The 24,230-nt window shown below is 45.7% G+C and overlaps 1 protein-coding gene across 1 annotated transcript; it reads left to right on the top strand.

The window, feature by feature from the left end:
* The first annotated feature begins 564 nt into the window (after positions 1-564).
* PEDS1 (plasmanylethanolamine desaturase 1) lies at positions 565-21,384 on the top strand. The gene is made up of 6 exons (XM_061375585.1): positions 565-805; positions 4,048-4,167; positions 15,729-15,820; positions 17,305-17,449; positions 18,098-18,310; positions 20,245-21,384. The coding sequence occupies exons 1-6, from the start codon at positions 565-567 to the stop codon at positions 20,364-20,366; spliced, it is 933 nt and encodes a 310-aa protein (XP_061231569.1). The 3' UTR covers positions 20,367-21,384.
* The last annotated feature ends 2,846 nt before the right edge of the window (positions 21,385-24,230 follow it).

The following is a 24,230-nucleotide window of genomic DNA, read 5'->3' on the forward strand; positions in this document are numbered from 1 at the left end:
CTGTTTAATTATTTGAAACACTTGTTATTTTAGTGCCATTTTATCTGATACCCAGGTAAGTCTGTTGCAGAAATCATGTTCATAGACACACTCTGGTACCGAGACATCGTGTGGGGCTTTCTCTCCCACCCTGGGGTGTGTTTCTTTGAGGCCACCGGTGAGCAAAGGACCGCTGGATCCCAGCGTTGGCAGCGCTGCACCGGCACGTTACGGGGCTGCCGCTGTGACCGCCGGGGCTCCCCGCAGCCCCGGGGCAGCCGCGCCGCCAGGGGGCGCGCAAGGCACGGGCAGGGGGCGCAGCGCAGGAGGGCGCTGCCGGGACCGCACCGCCCACAGCCAGCTGCGGCCCGCGGGGCGGGGCGGGGCGCCTCCAGATGCGCCGCCAAAGCCTGCCGCCACTCCATTGGCTCCTCCGCGCCGGGCGGCGCTGCCCATTGGCCCGGCGGCAGGGCGGTGGCGCAGGCGATAGGCGGGAGGCGGTGTCGGGGCGTGGCTAGCCGCGCCCGTCCGTCCCGTCCCCCCTCCCGTCCCCCCCTCAGCGGCGCGGCTCGGGCCCATTTCTCGATGCTGCCGCGGGCCGCAGCGCTGCCGCCGGGGCCTGGGCCCCGCCCGCCGCCGGCCGCCGGCCTCCAGGAGCCGCAGCCGCCGCGGGGCCGGGCCATGGCGAGCGCCGGCGCCGCCGACAGCGTCCGCGCGGAGGCGGCGGGGCCGCAGGCGGAGGCCGCGGAAGAGCCCGAGGGCGGCAGCCGGCGGTGGGGCGCGCAGCACGCCGGGGCCCGCGAGCTGGCCGAGCTCTACTCCCCAGGTGAGGGCGGTGGCGGAGGGAGGAGCGTGGGGGGGGGGCCGGGGGAAGGGACCCCAAGGGGACTCCCCCCGGGCCCGGCTCCCCCCGGGCCATCCCGGCGCGGCTGCAGAGAGCCCCGGGTTAGCGGTGCCGCACGCTGGTGGCCTGCGCTGGGCGGGCGAGCGCGGCTGGTTCAAGCAGGGCTGGGAAGGGGCAGCGCTGCTGTGGCGGGGGTCTCTAATGAGAACCTGCTCACAGTGAATGCTCTGCCCTTTAAATGCTCACGCAGCCTTCATTTTGTACCTAAGTGCAGACGTGAGAGCTCGGGTGCTGCACCCAGTAACAGCAGGAGCTTTCCTTTCAGGATACTTGGTGGCTACTTGAGATACTCCTGGCACCTCGGAACTGGGTGGGGGATGTTTGAGGCTTTGGTTTGGCCTTGTCTTCCTGAGGCTGGCTGTTGGTCAGCCGCGGCAGCTCTGTGATTGTGCCTTGGAAATAACGGCAAACTCCTTATAATGGAGTATGCTGTTGTCTTTAGGTCGCTGTGAGCGATGCCAGGTGTTCCTGCCATTTTTGTCCTTCATTCCCTGGTGAAGGATTGGGAAAGGGAAGATAAGCTTTCTCCATCTTGTGGTTTCCAGCAGGTCAGCTGAACACCTTAGCTTGTGTGTTCAAGGCCATTATGGAAAAGCAGTTCTTACTTGCACAGAGCCAAGTAACAATAAGGAAACAAAGGTATCCATTAGTTTGCCACTTTTCCAGACTGTCCAGGGTAAGTGCCTACTTCAGCTTGCAGTGGTCCCCTCTTCCTTGCCCTGAGAGAAGGTGGTGCGTGACGTCCTTCAGCTGGTCTAGAAGCACAGCTCTGATCCAGGCGCTGACCAGTTCCTGTGCTTTACACACAAGCAAACACCAGCTTTCCGATTGCGCTGTGCTCTTGCTCATAAGGAAAAGATTTTCCTCCCCAAACAACTTGCTGCTCTTATCTTCAGCTGTGGACGTAAGTTCCTGGGAAGTCTGTGGAGCAGCATGTGTACCCATCAGTAGAGAGCTGTGCCAGTAGATTAGATGTGCATTTCTTTCTGGTATTACATAAATGACTTACATAAATGATGTCAGAATATGTGTTACGGTGGAAGCACATGATGTTGAACTACTGAGCAGGAAGTCTTAAGAACAGGGATTACATATAATTGTGTAGAGTGAATATGACTCTGCAGTATTTCCACTATTTCTTTAAGCATGTACTTAGTGGCTTTGGCACCTTATTCCTTCAGGTGGGGTGTACTTTTAAACTTGAGAGCATCCCTGGCAGTGTTCAGGGCCAGGTTGAACGGGGCTTGGAGCAACCTGCTCCAGTGGAAGGTGTCCCTGCCCATGGCAGAGGGTTGGGACTGGATAAACTTTAAGGTCCTTTCTAACACAAACCATTACCCATGATCCAAGCACAAGTTGTTGATGCTGACTCTGCTCCTGTGGCTGATTCGCCTTCCTAGTCTGGGCCTGCATTTCTGGACTTGGGTATCTCCAGGCAGTCACCTTGAGATCCCATGTTCAGAGTACAGAGCTGTTTGCATAGACTGAACTCCTGGGACCCGCTGGTAAGGAGCGAGTGTTTCCCCACAGTCAGCTAATTGTTCCGTGAGGATCTACCCACTTCTCTCCCCTAATCAAGGTGTGGTTTCCTTATGCAAGGAGCATTAATTAACTCTTACTTTCATTACTCCAGGGATCTCTTTATAGTGTCCCACATTGCCACCTGATGCTACCTGGAAGTATGCTTGTTCTTGTGTCTTAATTTAATTTTAGGATCCTCTGCTACTGCGGAGGATGTTGGTTTGTACACTTATGGCCTCTAAAAGTCTTTGTTCACAGTGCTTTAAAATGTTGCTTTGTAGGCACATTGAAGAGAACACTGATCCTCCTTCAGTGTTCCTAGCTTCCTTTCCACTGCATGGGATAGTTGAGATGAGGGATTTGATTTAGCATTTAGGAGGAGAAATTTGATCAGGCAGTAGGTCAGTGTAGTGGAGTAGTAGGAAAGAAGCTCCTGTCCTGAACGCGTGCCAGACATGTGAGTGTGCCTCTGCTCCTGTGAGAGGATGTGCACCTTGCACACGGTCCTTCCTGACTGCTCCCCTGCATGTTTCTGTGCCTCCAGCTCGAGTGGTACAAAGTGTATAAGGCTGCAGGAGAGAATGGGAATGGTCAGTGGGGTTAAACTGCTCTGGAAGGCCTTGCTCAAGAGCAGTTGTGCTGTCTGGCCCCTGAAATAGGTGAACAGTGAACAATGCTCTGCTCCTGAGCATGTCGAGCTAACTACAGCCAGGGCCCTGCTGGGCCAAGGTGGTGGCTCAGATCATCTTGGATTTAGGCATTAAAGGTCTGTTTCTGATGACTTAATCCATGTGGGTCTTGCCCTGAGTGTTCTCTTGCTCTCAGCATCAGTGCCTTCTAAGGCTCTAGCAGTGACTGACAGGCAGAAGCTTTCTGCTGCTAATCTGAATGTTCAAAGTGTTACCATATGCTGATATGTCTCTTTTTATAGGCAATAAATGAGGGGGTTGTTCAGATACAGTAGTAGTACAGCGATGTACAAGAGAGAGTTTTTGCCAGATCTTTCTCGTTGCTTTTTCTGTCTCCTCTCATTGTGCAATGGTGAAGCGGTCATAGGCTTCTGCCTGGGAGAGGGAAGGCAAAGACAAGGCTGCAGGAGTTAAGCAAGCTTTAGAAGTATAGCTCAAATGTCAGGAAAGCAGTTCTGGGGTCATCAGAATACAGGATGATGCTTTTTCCTGCAAGCACCACAGCTTTATTTACAAGCACTGAGATTCTAAATACTGCAGATCATGAGGTGACTTAACTACAGGGCATCTGAAGCCAAGAATTTGTTCCCGTATTCAGCCATCCCAGCAACACTGAATATTGAATGAAATGGAGATTTGAAAAAGGATGTGATGCAGAGGAGCATAATGCCAGCAACCGCAGGGGGAAGGAAACTAGGCCAATGTCAGATGATGTCTGATTTGTCCCTGTTATTTGGGCAAGGGCACAGGGAAGGGGTTAGTGGTGGCTGGAGGAAGAAGACTATCAGAACAAAATCTGCACACCTCCTGTGGATAAGTAAGTTTCTGTTTCGGTTCCCTGTCAGACAAATGGAGTCAGTCATCCAGGCAGTGGAATGTCTGTATTATTGCAGATGTCAAAATGTCCTCTCAGATAAACTAAAACAAGCTTTTTCTCCTTCTTTTCCCCAACAGGAAAGAGGCTGCAGGAGTGGATCTCGGTCATCCTGTGCTTCTCTCTCATCTGCTTCAATTTTTACAATCTTCTCTTCTACTTGCGCCTGGAACACATGCCCTCAGTGATTGTTGGGATCTGTAAGTAGGAGCCGTTCGCTGCCATGAACAAGACTGTTGTAATGCTGGAAACAAGTGTGTGATCTTTTAGGCTTGACTTGCTGTTGAAAGGGACAGGGGCGTTCCTGTGTGTGCAATTGCACTGCCTCTGAAACGGAGGCCATCTGCAAAAGTTTCTAGTGCTTTCTCTTTTTCAGAGGCTTCTTGTATCTCAAAGGTGGAGTTTTTAGCGTAGCTACTGCACTGTGGTGTTCTTATGTAGTCACTGCAAGTGTGAGGACTATTAAGAGGGGAAAAGCCTTCATGACTGTCACAGCTGGCAAGAAAATGCATTGATTGACAATACTCACAACAACTTCCCAGAGAGCAGAAGCCCAATTATTTCTGGAGGCCGAGAACTAAAAGTGGGTATTTGGGAGTGTTGTGATTTCAGCCTGAAACATGAAGTTTGGCCTTTGTTCTGAATGCAGCTTTTTTGTGGCAGTAAAAGGGACTGTTGGTCTCTTATTACTCCATTTGATTGGGAGCATAGGCAAGCAAGTGCAGTATTGCATCTCTGCCTTAGGTGTGTAGAAGTATTTAAGTTGTCAGTACAGAGGCAGCTGGTGTAGGTGCGCTGAGAGTTGGTGATTTAATCTGAAAATATGGAGAGGAAGAACTAGTAAAGAATTCTAGTATGATGCTGTACACCTTTACTGATAGAATGAGGAATTGCATGGGATTAGCTGAAGGAAAATCTTGTTTTGGAATAACCTGAGTGTGAAAAGGGACTCCACAACATTCATTACATCATTCAAAGCCTAATCCTACGTACAACCTGAATGTTGCTTAACACTTGGAGCCTAAAGTGTCAGTGTTTACATGAGCACTGTGTTACTGAGATGGTGTTGAAATGCTGTGGCACAGAAGCTTTTTTGGGAGCAGGCAGAAGAGAGGGCAGTGGAGCGGGCTGAGCTGCAGCAGGTGGGCAGCTTGGCTTGCTCAGTCTGTTGGCATTTCCTGGGCAGCAGATGTTCCTGGTGGCTGTGTGGTTGTGTGCATATGGGAGGTGATGTGGGAAAAGGAAAGAGGATTGAATTTGGGAATCGAAGAGCCATCTCTGCAGTGCATACCTCTCATAACTTTCTGGTTAGAGTCTAATATGGGATGAGGGAGGGAAGAGAATAGTAACTAGAGCATTTCAGCAGTCTTCTGCTGTCCTTGTGATGAATATTAAATGCAGGGTTGGCAGCATGGGTGTGTATAAAGGTTTATGTATTTTAATATGATTTCCCAGTTAACTGAAAGGAGACCAAATGGTGTCATTCTTCAGGACACCATGTAAGCTAGCTACAGGTGTTCAGCTTCCACGCTTTGTAATAAAAGTAACTTGTCTATAAACCATGTGAATTGTTGTTTTAGAAGAGAATGGTATTTGTTGACAGTGATATGTATAAAAAAAACCCAACCAAGCACCAGCAATACACAGCAGCAGGTTCAAAGACTGATACACGATAGATGCCGTGAATTTTTGCCAAAGCTGGGAGGAGGTAATTCCTGATGCCTCTTTAAAGATTGCTTTCTGTTGGGGCTGAGGGGGAGCAGAGACTTCCACTACAAATCACATCAGCTTGCTTGGCCTAATTTAATCTTGCCCGCTCTCAGCTGATGAGGTGGAGGAGTGGAGAAGAGCATGGTATGAGAACTGCTCCATAATGATGTCAGCTGTAGACAAGAGAAGCCGTAATGATGCTTCACCTGTAGTGCAATCTGTTTGCCACTGGCTTTCATCTCAGTGTTAATACTGATAAAAGCTTGAGTTCTCTGATATCCTGGTTACCAGTTTAACTGATAAAGTGGCCAATTCACTGATAATATTATTTAAGTAGTGGTGAATGATTAAAACAGCAGAATCTGGATTCTGTGTAAATAAAGTAGTGTGGAAATAACTGATAGCGTGTACAAGAAATGAGTTCAATAAAATAATAAGTGCTCCATGCTATCTTGTTTTCCTGTCTCCAATCCATCATTTCTCTAGGTAAAGTGTGAATGATGTCTGTAAAACAGCCTAATTATCCCTATGGATTGAGTTTTGTGAAACTCGCCTCCATAGATGCCCTGATTCCTGTGTACTGCTACACAGTGCAGTGGGTGAGATAAGGAGCATTGAGTTACAGGCATGGTCAGATGTTTTCCCATTGAGAGCTTTCATGAAGCTTAGACTGGAATGTTGACCTTTGAGTTGAGATGGCAAATTAAACATTCTGCTAATAAAGGCACGGCTCTAGATCGTGTGTTGGAATCCAGAAGTGATTGGTGATCCAGTGGGCTGGGTCTGATCTTCACAGACCTGTTCCTTAGGATGTGTTGCTGGGACTCTCTACTGTTATGTAAATATGTGCTTTGTTTTAAGAAATAGCGAGTAGCTTGAACCTTCTGCATCGCTTCACCTTATGTAAAGCCTGTCTCTATGGTTAAAGGCTGTGTTATAGCTTCTTTTTTTTCATGCCTTTAAAGGCGTAGCTGTAACATAGGTAACGCTGTAAATATCTATAAACTCCTAGGACGGAAAGATCTGATCCTCCCCTTGCTGGCATTCTGAAAGCACGCACTTCCTCGTGTGATGTGAGCAGGCTGCTGAGAAATGAACTCAACGTGGCGCGCTGTCATTTGCTGTGCTGAATCACCTACGGGCGCTGGGGCTGCAGGGAGGGAACTTTACGACGTTGGTTTAGAATAGCTTTTGAACTCAGTTGTTTTGTGCTGACTAAAGATGATCTTGCTGGAAAGGAAGAGGCATGTGAGCCTCTTATCTCTGGAAGACAATTCCCTCCCCCTCCCCACTGTCAAAAAGAAAAGAGAAAAGGAAGTGGACAGAGGGTGGATTTATTTTGTTGTTTGTGTTAACTCCAGTCCTGCCCTATTCTGAGTATCTTCTGCTGCTCAGAAGCTATGAAAAATCTCCTTTTCATGCAAGCTGATAACGATGCAGATTTGAATGTGGTGCCTTCTTTGCACATGAACACGCACGCAGCGAACACCAGGGCAGCCTCAGGTCTGAAAGCTGATGTGATGGAGTGTTAATATCCACACAGTCCCACTGCAGCAGGACAGCATCCTGGCAGTGCTGAAGACCCAGAGCAGCTCCTGCCCCTGGAAGAGCAGCTCAGAAGTGCCGGGGACAAGGCTAGCCTAGGTGTCACTTTGTAATAAGCAGAAAAGCCTTGCCAGAACATGTGAGGTTAGGTTTGAAATCCCCTGCAGCCTCAGGTGACTTTGTGGTGTCCAACATCTTATTCAGTATACATGAGCTCTCTGTGTGTGTGTATATATATATATGTGGTGTATTAATAGCATCTTGATGAAAAGTTTGGCAGGTCACCCCATGGGTTTCTGTTTTTCATTTTCCCCTCCCTCCTCATGTCTTCTTACAGGGTTTTAAAGCCTTTCTTTTCCAGGTTGGGTGACTTGTTTCTGGCATCTGACTTTTATCTGCAGCCACGTTTGCTCTTAACAGATCCTGTTTATTGCAGTCTTATGAAGCCAGTCATTAAGTTTGTGTTTGTAACCTGTTTATATTCCTAAGAACTGACCCAAGTAGAGCAGATCTCTTCAGAAACATCTTGTAATACAACACAAGGTACAATTAACGATCACTTGAGAGACAGGGAACTGATTTTTTTCTAAGCCCATTAGAGGCACACGTTTCAGTATAGCAGATTCTGTGGCTTGGCCGGAGCAGAAAGAAATCACTTGATTCACTTTTAAAATAGAAACTTGGTCTGATCAAGGCCCAGAACCTTTTTGTTTGAAGCCTGAGCAGCTCTGCAGAGCTGCACTTGGTTACCTGCATTGCAGAGCCTAGTGATGAGTGTGTGATACGTATGAAAGCTCTGGCACACATTGGAGTAGATGCACTCTAGAGACCATTGGTGCTTTATGAAGTGCACTGGTGTGCCCCTGCATCAAAGTCCTGCTGCCTTGCAGCGAGAGACACAGCTGTGGCAATGTCACTTTGCTTTGGATTTGTGCATTAAAGTGAGTTTCCACTTAAAATCGTGATTTAAAAGGTCCTTGAAATGACACCAGGGAAACCCTCAGTTAACAAAGGAAAATCATCTTCGAACTCAGCATAGGTGCAAGAAGGACAAATCTTTGTCAGCGACTGTCTCACCTCCTCCCTGAAGCGTTTGTCAATTACTTACCTGTTGGTAACTTTGTGTTTTCCATCCTAAACCGTATCATCTCTTAAAGGTGGATACTTTGAGTCATTGTTGCATTGCACAAAAAACAATTGCACTGTCCTGACACAATCTATGTAATGTCACAGAATCGCAGAACAGTTTGGGTTGGAAAGCACCTTAAAGCTCATCCGGTTCCAATCTCCTGCTGCAGGCAGGGACACCTTCCACTAGAGCAGGTTGCTCCAAGCCCTATCCAACTGTCATCATCTACTGACAGATTCTGTAGAGCTGTGGGTGTTAACTTGGGCTATAGCCTTTCTGGCACCAACAGATGCTGGAGGCTGTTGGTCTTGAGAGTGGAATTATGGAGTACATGGTTTGCACCCTGCTGGGTGAAGCTGACACCAGTTATCTATTCTCTGTGTAACCCAGATAAGGGGATGAACTTCTCCATTGTGCCAGCAGAGTTCTGGGGCAGGGTGGATGGAGGTTGTACCTTGATGGGGAGAGATGAGCCCTTCTACCTGCGGGAGATGGTTTACCCTGGGAGCAGAGGGAAGCTGGTGACATGACTCCATCTGTGCTTTCCCCCTTGTGTGCACAGTGGATGTGCTTTTGCTCCTTATGTCAGCAGCAGGACTGGGACAAAGAGAGCTCTGTGTGCTTGCTGAGCTGTCTGGGACTCTCTTAAAGTTGCAGGAGACTTCGGTTTAATATAGGTCTCGGTGGCCCTGGTTTACTTGGAATAGTGCCTCATGTACTTCAGAACATGAACCCATGTTGGAGTGTTGCCCTGATGGAGTGGGTTAGAGTGAGTGGTGACAGAATGATCCGCTTTGGTGAGAGATTATGGATGCTTATGTCCTGCGCCAGGCAAATGCTCAGGTCTGTGGGGGCCAGCCTGCCTGCACAGGGCTCCTGGTGCTGCCGAGAGCTGAGCTCGCCCTGCGGGACTCCTGGGGGTGTTTGCAATGGGTGAAACCAGAGGGTCAGTTTGCTCAGTCATACTAATGAAAGTATGGGGGCTCTCAGTGAGGGAGAACGTGCTCCGGGGTTTCATTCAGTAGCCATTGTTCTCTGTTCTCTTAAGCCATCCAGAAGAAAGTGACTAATTGCTTTTTCTAGTAATGTATTTTCAGGGAAAAGAAATACACACAATGGTACTTTTTGTGCAAGAACCTGAGGCCTAGGTACAGCTGTCAAGATTTGGTCATTTAAATATGATGGGTGCTTGCCCAGCACTCCATCAGCTGGAGAAGTAGCTGCTTTGGGTTAACAGGCTATGATTAAGGACATGAACATAACATGTGGTTCCTATCATCAAGTTTATCGGGTAGTGATTCTTAGCCAAGTCATGGTTTAGGATCTGCTGGTGTGTGCCTCCAGGGGAGCTGGTACCCTGGTTCCCTGGGGATGTGCTCTTCCTGGGGGCTTCTGGCAGTATCGGAAGCTGTGTGGTTTCTGCTCTGAGGCTGGTGTTCAGGTCTGTTGCAGTTAGAGGTGAGGCAAGAGCTATGAGAGGTGTGCCTGGTTCTCGGGAGGCGTTGCTGGGAGGCAGTGGATTGTATGGCTTTCCCATAGCAGGGAGTAACTGGAGCATACAGTGGAAGGAGAAGGAATGTCTGCTGTATCAGTAGCATGCCAGTCTTGCAAAATACGCATGTGCAACTCAGGATAGACCTTTCCCATCTCTGGAGCATATGTATTATAGACATGGCATACTTGAAAACCCAATTATACTCTAATGAATGTATGTAATAATATATCCAGGCCCTTTTATTTCATAGCTCAGCTGTGTTCTCTACTTCCTTGCACTGTTAGGTCCAGTTTTGACTGAATGTTTCTCAGCTTTAAATAGCCAAAACAATAAACTCTTCTCCTTTGCTTTTAAGCTGCTATACTTTATACTTCTTGAAATGGGATTTTCTTTGCCTCATAACTTGCCATAGTACCAAGCCCTGCCTTTTCTGTACTGAAAGCCACTAAATGTGGAATGCAGATGACAAAGGCATTTTATTCTTATAAGCATATAAGTAGCAAAGCAATGTTGCTTTAGCATATTGATTATTTAGAAAACCAATCTTTATATTGTGGAATTGGCCATTTCTTGGGCTCTTTAGTGCTGTAACATTCAACTGGTTTGTACAGTCACTGATTACAAATGACTGTACCTCTTAATGGTGTTGCACAATAGCATCAGGTTATTTAATAACATGCTGGTTTTTTTTCCTCTCCAGAGGCTCTTAACTGAGTCCTTACTGTGAATATGAAACTTTATATACTCTATTGCAAGGCTTCTGGGCTACAACGTGAGAATTCTATCTGTGCAAAGCCAGGCTTACACCTGGCTCTGTACCATTTTGGTGAAGTACAACTTTCTGTTGCAGAACATGCAAAATAGTTCTGTCTTTGGAGGCATGAGGTGTTCAGATGTCCCACTTCATGTGGCTTCCTTTGCTTGCACTGGGAGCAGCGGGGTTGCAGGAAGTGATACGTGACTGGTTCACGAGAGAGGTTCTCTATTGAGGCTGCAGGTTGTAATCCTCAGTTTGGTACCTAAACAAGGAAGAGGAGGAGTGAGGGCTTCTCTGTGACATAAGCCCCTGTGTTTTACCTGTGTCTGAAGAGAACACAAGCAGGAGCAAGGCATCTTTGTTGGCTGCATGTTTGGGCAGTGTCTCTTGGAGCCATTGAGCATGGCCTGGCAGGTGACTTGCGTGTCTGAGTGCCACAGTCATGCTCTGGCACCTACCCTGACTCAGACCAGAGGCACCCACTCACTCCCTCTGTGGTGTCCTAAGGGTGCTGCTGTGCATGCAGGCTCACCCGAGCAAAGTATCACAAGTGGCTGGAAGAGAACGGCCATTCTAGCAAACGTGTGCATCAGTCATGTGTTCACTTACTTTAAACCATCCGCTGCTGGTTGGGGTTCATTTGCACACCTGTGGTCTCCCTGTCTGAGAGGCCTTTTTCTTCTCTCCTTGTTCAGCAGCCTAAAATCAAAAACAAATCCTGATGTTTTGAGCAAGTTCTGCAGCTCATTTCTTAACCACGATGCCTTCTTCCCCTTCTGTGCCTTCTGAGTGCTCACTTCTTCAGCTATAAGCCGTGGGTGGGCTGATCCTCCATCCCACTGCTCAGCAGGCTGGAGTAAAACTGATGTGCACAGAGCTGTGTTTCTCTCGTGCTTCACTGGTCGTGCTTCCCATGAGTGTGTGAACCCATGATTTGCAGTTCATAGATACCCAAACTGTGAATATCCTGCCTATTCTGACTTCATAATAAACTCTTAAGACTGACAGCCTTGAATATGAATTCTGTCACCTTCGCAACCTTGATGAGAGAGCATTAAATTCTCATACAACCTTAGAGAAGCAGCTGGACACCTCTGCCTTGGTTTTCCCATTTTGCCTAAAGACAGTGCTAGGTGTATGAGAATATTGAGTTCAATACATTGCTGTTTGTACTTTCAGAGTCCAGAGACAGGATGCAAATAAAGTGTTACGATGTTAGTCATGCCTCTATAAATAACCTTTGGTTCAGTTCTGTCTCTTTTATTACAACGTGTCATACACAACTGCTGCAGAGTGAGCAAGCCCTTCTGCAGTCCAGCTGAATACAAAGGTTTCTGGTAGTTAGGTTTTTTCTATACAGCTTTAGTATAATGCACTGCTTCAGGCACCTTTCATTCTTTCCTCTTAGCTTTCTACCAGCTGGCATTGGAGTAACGCACAGAGTATCTATGGAACTGTCAGTATTTTGCCTCTCTTTCTGTTGATGTTCCTGCTGTTATTTCAAGCTCTGATAATGCAGTGTGCTGGAGGGGATGCAGGTTAATAGGGTGATTACCTCAGTAAGAATGGTATTTTAGTTGTTGCAAAGTGAAGTGTTGTTTGGATATCTTCCCCCGAATCAAGGCAGTTTGCTCTTTCAGCTGCTAGGTGCGGATCTAAAAGCTATTGTGTTCCATCCTATCTCACTGTAGCTTAAGTGTATGCCCTGAAACAAAAAAAAGTCTATAGGATTTACTGCTTAAAAAGGAGTTATGTTCAGTACAATGAAGTGATACATAAAGGATGAGGTATCTCTGGCTGTATGTAAGAGTTTGGGCCAAGTAGATAATGGATTCAGCAGTGGGGATTGATTTGTAATTTGAAAAGAAAACCTTTTGGGGTAGTAGATGCTACACTAATCCTAATCTATTTCTTCTCCCTTTTTGCAAATGGAAGGTGAGGGGAAGGCCTGCAGAGGTGAGGGATCAGCTAAGGAAAAGGTAACCACAAAGAGGGCTACGTCTGAAGTGTGCTGTGCTGCATGCACTGTAGGTAACAGTTGTGTGCTGAAGATGAAGAACACTTGATTGATAGTAACAGAACAACCTCATCCTCTGTCATGGTTTGAAAATTACCCGCTCCTTAGCAATCCTGCCAATGTCACAAGAACTTCATTAAGCTGGACTCTCAAGGCAGCTGTCCTAAGCTTCCTGGAGCAGGAAAGTCAGGCACAGTCTGGATCCTGACCAGGGTAAATAAAAGTTGTGTGATTTGTGGGGAAAGATGCATGTTGTTTGTTGTTTTCTGGCATATCGCGGACTGCTTTTAAGTTTCTGTGAGGGAGGGAGGAGTAACAAGGTGCTGCCTTGACAACAAAGCAAGATGAACCAGTACACGGCAATTTTAACTTTTGGGCTGGATTACGAGTTGGAATTGTCTTGCCTAACATCATAATAGGAAAAGGGGTCCCTGCCCATCACAAAGCCTCAGTCCTATAAATGAGAAGCAGTGCTTGAACAAAGTCTTCAGACACATAGAGGAAACAAATGCTGGCTAGTGGAAGAGAAAGCCAGGAGTTCATGGATATCTGAAGAAGAGTCAGTGCAGAAGAAGAATTAGCAGAGCAAAAAATAAATGTCCTGCATCACCTCTGGTTTTGCAGCTCCTGCTGTTTTGAGAGCAAAGACTCTGTTACAATGGGTGAGTGCTGAAAATAGCCCTAATTTGGTAAATCAGGTCCAACCATATCCTGGGCTGCATCAAAAGGAGCATGACCAGCAGGTCAAAGGTGATCCAGCCCCTGCTCTCGTGAGACCTCACCTGGAGCATTTTGTGCAGTACTGGTGTCCTCAACATAAAAAGAACATGGATCTGTTGGAACAAGTCCAGAGAAGGCCACGAGGATGATCAGGGGCTGGAGCACCTCCTGTATGAAGACAGGCTGAGAAAGTTGGGGCTGTTCAGCCTGGAGAAGAGGAGGCTGCATGGAGACCTCATAGCAGCCTTCCAGTATCTGAAGGGGGCCTATAGGGATGCTGGGGAGGGACTGAACATTAGGGACTGTAGTGACAGGGGAAGTTTAGATTGGATATAAGGAGGAAATTCTTTCCTGTAAGGGCGGTGAGGTACTGGAATGGGTTGTCCAGGGATGTTGTGAATGCTCCATCCCTGGCAGTGTTCAAGGCCAAGTTGGACAGAGCCTTGGGTGACATGGCTTAGTGGGAAGTGTCCCTGCCCATGGCAGGGGGTTGGAAGTAGATGATCTTAAGGTCCTTTCCAACCTTAACTATTCTATGATTCTAAATACCAGGGGAAAAACTAAAGAGCTGGGTTCCAGCCCCTCTGACCTGGCCCTGTGACTGCTTCTTTGCTTTTCATGGACCCACAGGCTCCTCTGAGGACTGCCAGTGCCAATAGTGACTGTGCCTTCTGCCCTGAGCACCAAATGAAGGTAGCGAATTGCTAACTGAGCTGCTTTGAAACTATGTTTTGAGCACACAGTCTTTGTATTTCTGTTGTTGTGACCCATTTACCAGTGGACTGCAAGATCAGGGCAGAGTGCTTTAGTTGGCATGAACTTTGGGTGATTTTGAGGGATTTTCACTGGGATCAGTCGCTTGGTTCCCAGGTGGATTTGCACAGGACGCAGCAGCAGCTACTATGAAATCTAGGTCGTGCTTCTGCTGATTTCCTTTAACCAGACCTGCAGGTAACGTGTGCTGCCTTCCCTGTTGGGGCCTGGGCACTGGCTCCACAGAGGATCACCAGGTATGGCTGGGTGCACATTCACTGCGGGGTCCATCTCAGAATAAACAAACAGGAAGATCTTCCCAATGTTTTTGTCACCTGAGGGGGTGGCCCTGGGGGGGGGAGTGATCCTGAGGCTTAGTTTGCTTTATCCTTCAGCAAATCTGGACTCCATCCAGACCTGGCTAATCTAACATGAGACCTGCTCAGAGCACGATGCTAGAACCGCTCCCTCTTGTTGTCTCTGTTCTGTAAAGGGCAGGGTCTGGCAGCCTGAAATCCCTCAAGCACAGATCCTGAGGCAGTATCTCACTCGTTGCTGTGTTGCTGTAGCCATATCGCTGTGCTGTCAGCCACATTCCTCCAGCTTCTCAGTTAAAAACAAGGGAGCTTTTTCAGCTTCTTCCTCCAAAGCACAGCCTGGCAGCAGAGCTCGTGCAGGGGGATAACTTGGACTGTGCTTGAGACTTCATTGCTGAAGGGATTGGGAACCTGGGAGTCGGATGACTTCTGCAGGTGAAGAGTGATAGGTGTCTGTTAAACACCGTCTGTGACTAACAGCTGTTCTGATCAAATGCCATCTCTTGTGTCCTTACTTTTAATGTCAGGATTAGCTGGAAACTCGGGTAGGTAGATTATCCAGAACATGAAGGCAAAAATAGGGCTTTACGTGCATGAACTAAAAATCACCCTTACTTGACCATGGTTTTAAAGTTATTGCAGTTGGCAGGTAGAAGAATCTTGTTGCAACAAGCTCTGTTTAGTGGTGTATCCAACTGGGTGCAAATAGCACAAGTGCACTCTGTCTCTTACAGAGACTCTGTAGCTGGTTTCTGGGGCCTTGCCTACAGCACTGCAGGTGCCACAGTTTTGAAGCTGTTTGGTGTTCCAGTCTTGTTTTGTAAATAGCATCACTGTACCCAGGAATGGCTTCTTCCTTAGTGTGCACACATCAGTGTGCAGTGCTGCTTGATTACAGACATAAGGGACCAAGGTTGGAAAGGATGGGTCTGCAGATAGCATTATCCACTGAGATAGCTTTAACAACCTGGTAATCTGTTAAACGCTATTGAAGAGGGAGTGTGGTCAGATGTAAGTGATTGAGATATAAGTGATGGAAAACTGGTGTTCTCCATACCAGCAATTGTAAGGATTTGTCAAGCTCTTCTGTAGAAGATGGGCCCAACACAAAATCTTGCTATTTAATGAACACGGTAACCATCCAAATGGTGTCTTGTTGACCTTTTTTCCTAGTTGGTCTGACCTTATGTTTAGCCAGATTGAGTAGATCTCCTGTGGTTGTAAATATCTGAGTTAAATAAGTAAATTTATAAACCAAACATGTGAGCATGTCAGTAAAACTGCTGTGTACATCTAACTGTCCCTCTCTCTGTTCAAGTTGCAGGAGTTATTACGGCTGACTTTCTATCAGGACTGTTTCACTGGGGAGCAGATACGTGGGGATCCGTGGAGCTACCCGTAGTTGGAAAGGTTTGAGATTCTTATCCTTATGCTTGGAAACGTTATGAAATGCTTTTCTGAAACACTTCCAGTGTTCCCAGCTGCGTTGGGCTGTGTGTGTAAGCTGTAGCTTTCTTGCAGTCTTGCCAGTGTAACCAGCTCACCCACCCCAGAGCCCTCCTCCACTGAAAGGCATGGTGTATTGCTGGTGAAATGCCATGTTTATGCTTGGCCACAGTGACATGTGCAAGGTGACACTGCCCCATTTTATCACGTTGCTGAAGGTTTGCACAGTTTTGCAATCCCGGTGTTCCCAGACCTTCCCAAAGTACTGTGGGAATGGCCTGTGCCACAATGAGTGTGGAAACCCGGCTAGACTAGTGTAGATCTTCCAAAAGGCTGATAAATACAGAGAAATGAGGCTTGTTCCTGGAGCTAAACCCTCTAAAAGTCACCTTGTAAAACAGGAGGACACTCCAGTAAGAAACCTTTCCAGCTTCTGTGCTACTGGCCCCTGTTGTAAAGGTAATAGCATTACAATAGCGATGACTGAGGTTTTAGATTTGAGATGCATTTATAGCCCTGCAGCTACAAATGACAAGTGCTTAGTGGAAGGTGCACTGACTTCTGCAATAAGCAATAATCTTTCTTAAAGGTAAACTTTTTTATAGCTACCATTGATTACTCCTAACAGTGCAATATTAGTATAAAAGTATATGGGATATTCCTTGTAATTATCAAGAGATACATGAACTAGAACAGTGGAATTAAGACTGCTGGGTTCAGGCTTGTTCTTGTTTACCTTTAATAGACTTGGTAGTCCTTGGGTCCCTGTATCTCTGGGCCATAGTTCAAAGACAAAGACTGCAGGAGACTGCACTCCATAAACAAGAGTTCACCTTTGCATAGGCTGCACATGATGTGTGTGTTACAGGTAAATAAGTGCACTTGTTTTCCTGTCCCAGTCCTTCTGACCACATTTCCTCTGTCTTCTCTGGGACTGTGTATTCAGACGCAATTTCTGCTCCTAGAGGAGAGTTTTATATTTGACTATTTGACTTCTTTTGGTTTGTCTGGTCATTTGACTTGCCTTTAATGCTGTCCTTTTAGCCCACACAAATTATGAGGCTGAATTTACTTTCTTTTAGTGATCTGTTGGTTTATGCTGCTCAGAAAGTGACTTATATTTGTGAATGTCACAGGCTTATATGAAATTAGGATGTTAATGCTTTGGGTTTGAGATCTACAGACTAAAGGTCTTAAGTGAAAACTAAGAAGAATAAAACTGAAAAGCAAATAAAAACTGGATTTGTGTCTGGGAACTGAATTGCTTTGCAAATCAAATTATCTGGAGTGTTGTCATCACACGAGTTTGAATTCTGCATACATGCTCTGTAGTGGGAACTCAAACTGTCATAGATTTGAATGTATATGAGGATGGGGAGGTTTCAATAGTTTTCTTTCTAAGATCATTATTGAGCCATGGTTTCATGTTTGTCAATTTGTTTTTTCAGGCCTTCATCAGACCCTTTAGAGAACATCACATTGACCCCACAGCAATTACCAGACATGATTTTATAGAGACCAATGGGGACAACTGCTTTATGACACTGGTCCCGTTGGCAAACATGGCATACAAATTTGTTTCTTTTTCCCCAGGTAAGCTCTTACTTCTGACATGTATGCATTTAGCATTTGTGTTGGTATTTAAATGAGCATTTCTCTGTGTAAAGCTAGGAGAAATCAATGAATGCAAGAGGGCAAGTGATAGCTCTTGGAAGCAGGATGCTCCTGGGAGGAGAAAGGGAAACCTTCCTTTTCCTTGATGGTGGAGCAGCTAGAAGGTGGGGCAGGTAAATTTCTGGCTCAACAGACAGTCTGTGGCTGAAGTCTTGCAAGGAAGCATTAGAAGTTATAGTAAATATTATTTTTCTAAGAGGGATCAAACTGTGTGTATGGAGGAACTCACTGTTGTGAAGTGTATAAAAATGCTTCCTCTTTATAGAAACACTTGCAAACTGGAAGTGGGAGAATTAAAGAATTAGTGTAACTTTATAGATGGTGAACTCAGAGTTGAACTTCTTGTTTATGGCACATTGTCAAACGCTGGTGCTTACTAGCCTGTCTTGTGACATTCTGGAATCGCTTATGGCTCACTGGCTCTGATGATGCTTCTGTCAAAGCATCTTTATTGGGGCCTTTGTTAGTCCCTGCAGCACCAGGCATCTCTCTCTGGGCAAGATAGGATCTTCCTAGTAGAAATTTACCTTTTCATAAATGGTAAAGATACACATCTTTGTTTTGCAGAGGCACTATATGAAACGTGTCCTTGGGAGTGTTATGTCTTTGCACTCATCATCTTCATAACCATGACGAACCAGATTCACAAGTGGTCTCACACGTACTTTGGTCTTCCACGCTGGGTCATATTCCTACAGGACTGGCACATTATCCTGCCACGGAAGCATCACAGGATCCATCATGTGTCTCCACACGAGACATACTTCTGCATTACAACTGGTACTGCCACCTGGTTCATACCACACCCTCTCTTTAGTAGGCTAGTGCAACATACCTGGCAATATGTAATTTAGTGACAGCCTGTTAAATACCTGCAAAAGGACATGGTGAAGTTAATTGTGCTCTTAGCAAAACTATAGTTTTCTGTTGCATAAAATTGTGGGGGGAAGGTTTGTGATTGACTAAAAGGTAACTTTCAGCCTGACAGGGTAGTTAATGGTACTGAGATCCAATTGCATGGGACCTTGGTAATCTCATGCTAGTAATGGATTTTGTTCATTAAACTCTTAAAGTTGGTGTTCCCTCATCATCTGCAAGTGCAGCTTACCTTGAATGCTCATTTCTAAAGCAAGGCTTCAGGATTTTCAGTCTTCATTCATTCTAATTTGGGGCAGAGGAGCGTGAGAGCTTGCAAAAAACTGCCTTTAGGTTCCTCTTATATCTGTATTCGGTTTTATGTCCATTGTATGGGTGGGTATACTCAGTCACCAGTGTTGCACAGTCCTGAATCAAGTTAACTGGGGTGTTGGAAATAAACCACTTGGGTTCTTCATTCTGTCATTGGCTTTAACACAGTTTCTGATGGTTTTGAAATCTCTGCTAGGAAACAAATCTAATTCTCATGACCAGAATATCATGTAAAGACATGGTACAATTAAGAAGCATGACTTGACAGATGGCAAAAACCTTGCCACCTTAAGAGCTTTCTTCAGTCCTATTATGTCCTGAAAGTTTAAGCCTGGCCATTATCAGCAGTCTTAGGCTAGTTGCTTTCATTTCTCATTTAAAAGCCAAAAAGTGTGTGCTTCTGTTCACTCTGTGCTTTCTGTAAGTGTTCATACCATACTAGGCTGACATAGCACAGCATGCAGATTGTATGCTTCAATTTTCCATTAGAACAAAGTGTTTCTGCAGCCCCAATTCTCTTTCTTCTTGGATAGAAATGAGGAGGACGACAGAAATATGCAATCAATGCACTATTTAAAAGGGGCCTTTACCGAATGAAATATGACTGGTTACTGTAAGGCACTTGTTAGTGACTTGACTTGAGTAGATAGCCAAGTCCCAAGAGTATACTTGGTTTCACGGCTGACCTGTGTACATAAAGGTCTGCCACTGTATCATTGCCAGGGATGGGGTCAGATAACAGAGCTTTCTAGCATTCCCAATGTTAAAGCTTTCAGGCTGACTACCATTTTTAGACACCAGGAAGGAGTCATCCATTCCTTGAGGGTTACTGGCTGGGTTTAATGAGAATTGCATGGGCTGACTTCCTAAGGGGCATCAGTATACAGTGAGTTAGTGGAGCTGCAGGATCACAGGTGAGGTGGGAAAGGACATTTTCAACTACAGAAGGTGGCTGAAAATAGTTCGTGTTTTGGTAGCTGTAGCTGTCTCTGGTTAGGAATGATCTCGCTCTCTAGAAACACATTTTCAGCAGTGAATATCCTGAATATTCTGCCTTTAGTATTTCTGTCCCACAATAGCTATACACAGTCTCAGACATCACCAGCAAGAACAGTTCTTTTCCTGCTGCTGACAGAGCTGGTTGCAGCAGCTTTCCTGGGTTCCTGTCTTGCTTGCACTATCCTGCATTTCAGCTTTTCCCTCTAACATGAACTTCTAGCTCACTGTTTCCATTGTGGTAAGAGTACATGGAGTCAAGTATAACATATGCTTACAGAACAGTTCTGTAAGTGTGGGATAACTAATATAACCCTGTATACATCCATCTCTTCCTGGTTGTAGGAAAATCTCTTGCTTCATTCAACTTGATGGTTCTTTTCTGATAGGTTTGCAACAGCCATAGATTAGTCCACTGCCCTCTCCTTTACCTTGTTTAATTTAAAGAATGTTATTAAACAAGCATTGCAAGACATTGAACTTTGGATGCTATGGGAAACTAATCCTCTTTTTCCTTTGCAATCACTTAGGTTGGCTGAACTATCCATTAGAGAAGATAAGATTCTGGAGGTGTTTGGAGAACATTATCCAAGCAGTTACCGGGGAGAAGCCAAGAGCTGATGACATGAAATGGGCTCAGAAAATTAAGTAACTTTTGCCAGCCTTCTGCAATCCTTAACTTGTTGCCAATGTTTTTTTTTAATACAAAGCCATCAGCCAAATTCAAGACCTGCAAAGAAATAACAGACTCTAAAGCACAAACTAAAAAGTGCTAACAGACTGCAACAAAATGAACTAATTCTTAAAACAATACTTGAAATGGAGATGATTACTCTTACTGAGCACCTTTCTGTTTGGCCATGTCTGCTTACATCTTAGGAAGTACTTCATCACTGTGTCTCAAAAGGCTATCGGGCAAGCCAGAAGGCAGGACAGTCACTCCATTGGTACATGGTGGCGTAGTAAACATGTGTTGTATCAACATTATTTAACACTTCAAAAATAGCTTGTTGCCTAAGACCTGTAGGGAGAATGGTGACAGCAGTGTGTCACAGTGTGTTTGAGTCCAGGTACACTGCATGAAAACAGTGTGTGAGAATAATGGAAGCCTATAAAATAATCACTGTTCAATGCACTTAGTGATCGATAAGCCTACAGCTCTATTATGTTGAATTGGACTGATCTAATGTGGGCCAGACCTTGGGAATCTTGCTCCACCAGTGGGCCACAAATCCTCAAGTGTCTTCAGTTTCCCTTGAAGTTGTTCTACCCTCTATGTGGAACTGAGCTGTTTCTGCATAAGCCTTCAACTTACGAAGCCTCTGAGAAGAGGGAGGGCACCCAGTACGACACATGCTTGCGTTTGTTCATGCGGAGTGCTCGCTGATGGGTCTTCTGTTAAGTGTTCCCTACCCTGACAATAAATGTTTAAAATAGTTCTAGTATTGGGCACATTGCAAATAGCTGTATTCAAGAGCTCAAGGTATCAAATTGTAATGTTAGAAGGGAAATTGTCAATGACTGGTGTTTTGTTCTTTTTTTTTAAGGTGCTTGCTTGTTTCTGTAAATAATATAAAGCCTTAATCTCTTCTGGTGTAATGGAATAATATTTTAATGTGATGTTTGAATGTATATAATATATTTATAACAAAGCAGTTGGATAATACTAATCATGTTTGTTAAGTCTTGTTGCTGTTCTTCATTCATGCACTGTTGTCAGTACTTAGTCCAAGAACTTGATCGCTGGTTGCAAAATGCTTCATGCTATTCAGACCACCTAAAACACTTGGCATCCTCTTTAGGTTGAAGTGATCAATTGCTAGTCAACTCTCTAAGAGCTTGACACTATATTAGGCCAGACTTAAACATCTTTCAAGAAGTGCAATTAATTCTGCTTTGGATGCTAAGGAGTAACTGCTGGATTGGGATGGGCAAAGCTCCCCATAGAACATCCAACGAGTACTTGTTAATGCTATTTGGATCTTGTTGAATTCTTTCCTGAATGAAAACTTACAGATGGTCAAATCTAAGACTGCTTTGCCTTCCCTAGTTGTAAATTATGTTGAATACAAACTGTTCCTGAACAGCACAGTAAGGTGGTTTGGAGTCATAGGTTTAGACTAATCTTGATCTTGATGGACCACAGCTTCTGAAAGTGTTGGAACTTGGCAGCGCTCCTCCAGTGGGAACTGCTGGGTGTGGCCGTGTCTGAGCTGGGTTCTGCAGACCAAAATCAGAGTTGTACCTTGGTTGCAAAGTGTTTAATGTGCTTAAATGATTCAGGCCCTTAGAGTGGTTTGCATTGGAAGGGACCTTGAAGACCATCTAGTTCCAAACCCCTGGGAGAACTTTATACCATTACATGAAACTTGTCTGTTTCATTTGTCCCAGTTGACATCACATCTCTGCATAGCTTTGACAGTAAAGAACACTTCCACCAGAAGTGTTTATAGGAGTCTCAACATGACTTTAGTTGAAAGTGGAGGAAGAGGGAGAAATACTCCCTCAATACTGTTAATTATTGCCTGCTGCTTCCAGATCCTGGGCATTGAGGTGTTTCTGTGCCAAACCTGCAGGCAAAGTTGTTCCTAGTAATTTGATCTCTGCTTGTTTTAATTTCCAGGCACTGAGGGTTTAGTGTTATGTTAAAGAACTGATATGAATATAAATTTGGGTGGGGAGAAAGGTAACTTTCACTACTGTGGAAGTTAGCGTGGCAGTCATTACTATGAATCAGTGCAGTTAGTTCTGTTAATACTTGCTGTTTGTGACTGTAGCTTACTTTAAAAGTGGTGTGAGAATGCAAACTACAATGTGTCCAGAGCAAAGAATGCTTCTCCTTCCTCTCCTCCCCTTCCAGTGTAGGTGTCCTGCAGTTTAGATGTGTAGGAATGCTTAGGAAAGAATGTCTATTGCTGTGAGTACAAAGAACTGCAGTGGTTATTTCTGCCATCTCAACAGCAGTTAGATTCACCAGTGTTTCCATCTTGAGACTCCCATAATCCATATTCTAACAGATTTGTAGCCATCAGTTGTCTGTCCCTCCTGCCCACATCCCTTTCCTCACCTTTTCCTCAGCGCCAGTTTGAGGCAGGTAAACCGGTGTCAAAGCCCAGTACAGAGCTGGGTGGATGCTCAGGGCTCCTGTGTAAAAACAGCCTGAAGCTCTATGTTGTTTGAGAGCGCATCTGGTTGCAGACTGAAATGCCAGGTGAACAGCAGTGCTGCAGTAACCAGTGCATCTGAAGCACATGAATTATTAGATTTCCAAGAATCAGAATTCCACTTCAGCAGTGCAGTTAAAGGCAATTGCTGTTGCCCAGACCTCTCTCAGCCACTTGATCTGTGGTCTTCCTGGAAACAAATCTGAGCTGCTAATACTGGTGGTGGCTGGGACTATCAAACTGTTAATCTTAATTACGAGAAACTGGGGCAGCCGTTAATCTCTGGATGCTGTTTTCCACGCTGATGCTGTGCTCCACTCCTGAAGCAGCTCTTTCTCAGCGTGACCCAAGGTGACTGATGTGGCTGGACCCTCCCAGAGTCCTGTCTTCACATCACTGTTCATAAGGCAGCAGCCTGGGGCATGGCCCTGGGCAAGTTCTGGTTTTGTAATCCTTGATCTTTCCCTCCCTGCTGTGAGTCGAGGTGTATCACAAAGCTTCCTGCCCCTTGGAGGACTGAAGAACAAGCCAAGGTATTAATGAATACCTTGGTCTTCAAGCTGGCTTCTGGAAACTGTTCACCCCTTTTAAAGTAGTGGATGCTTCCACGAAATCAGTATGGCAATTCTGGAGCAAAAGGCTGTGTGGATCCCTCTTAACATATGTAAATCTGGCTAAAGATAAATTTGCCTTAAGTTAATTAGGAACGGATTAGAGCTAAAGCAGAATAAGAGACTCCTTTTAAACTCCACAGACATGGCCTGCATTACAGTGTAAATGCTTTTGAAAGTGGTTTTATTTCAGTCTCTCACCTCTGCAGAAGGATGTGGTCAGGCTCCTGCTCACAGGAGAAGTCCTGCCAGGCCTTCAGCTTCTCCCAAGTCTGTAGTTGCCTTCCAAGGAGCTGGCTACTTGTGGCCATGCAGGGGCCCAGCAGGATAGGTGTATTTCTCTAGGTGTACCGGTGGAACTGCAGAGCTGGCTGGGGACTCACCTGCATGGGGAAGCATTGCACTCTGTGGACAAATCACTGCAAGTCTTTAAAATCCTGCTCAGCCTTTTCTTAAAGCAGTGCTCAGGACAGCCGGATGGGTTTGGGTTTGCTGTTTGCTTTGAAGTCCCCATGGCCACAGTTCAAACTGCTCAGCTTCCAGGTGCCTCTTGGCTTCCAAATGTTGTTTCAGTTTGCTGCTGGAGCAAGTTATCAGTGTTCTCCCTCCTTGTCTGTAGCCTTGACCTGTCTGCTGCCCCCGTGCAGCACTGGGGACCAACAAGAAGTCCTGTGCAGAGGTAGCATTTGCTGAACAAAGGTGAGGCAGCCACCATGTGAGGAAAGGGGGAATCAAGCAAAC

This window comes from Neopsephotus bourkii, unplaced genomic scaffold (assembly GCF_033783945.1).
Source record: "Neopsephotus bourkii isolate Nb327-2 ecotype Australia unplaced genomic scaffold, CSIRO-AGI_Nbou_v1 NB_1663, whole genome shotgun sequence".
Taxonomy (NCBI): domain Eukaryota; kingdom Metazoa; phylum Chordata; class Aves; order Psittaciformes; family Psittacidae; genus Neopsephotus; species Neopsephotus bourkii.

Bases quoted from the DNA above. Each gene is read 5' to 3' on its own strand.
- PEDS1 (XM_061375585.1), top strand. From the start codon at position 565: ATGCTGCCGCGGGCCGCAGCGCTGCCGCCGGGGCCTGGGCCCCGCCCG. The intron at 4,168-15,728 runs GTAAGTAGGAGC...TCTCTGTTCAAG, and splicing joins CTCAGTGATTGTTGGGATCT to TTGCAGGAGTTATTACGGCT. The intron at 17,450-18,097 runs GTAAGCTCTTAC...TTTGTTTTGCAG, and splicing joins ATTTGTTTCTTTTTCCCCAG to AGGCACTATATGAAACGTGT.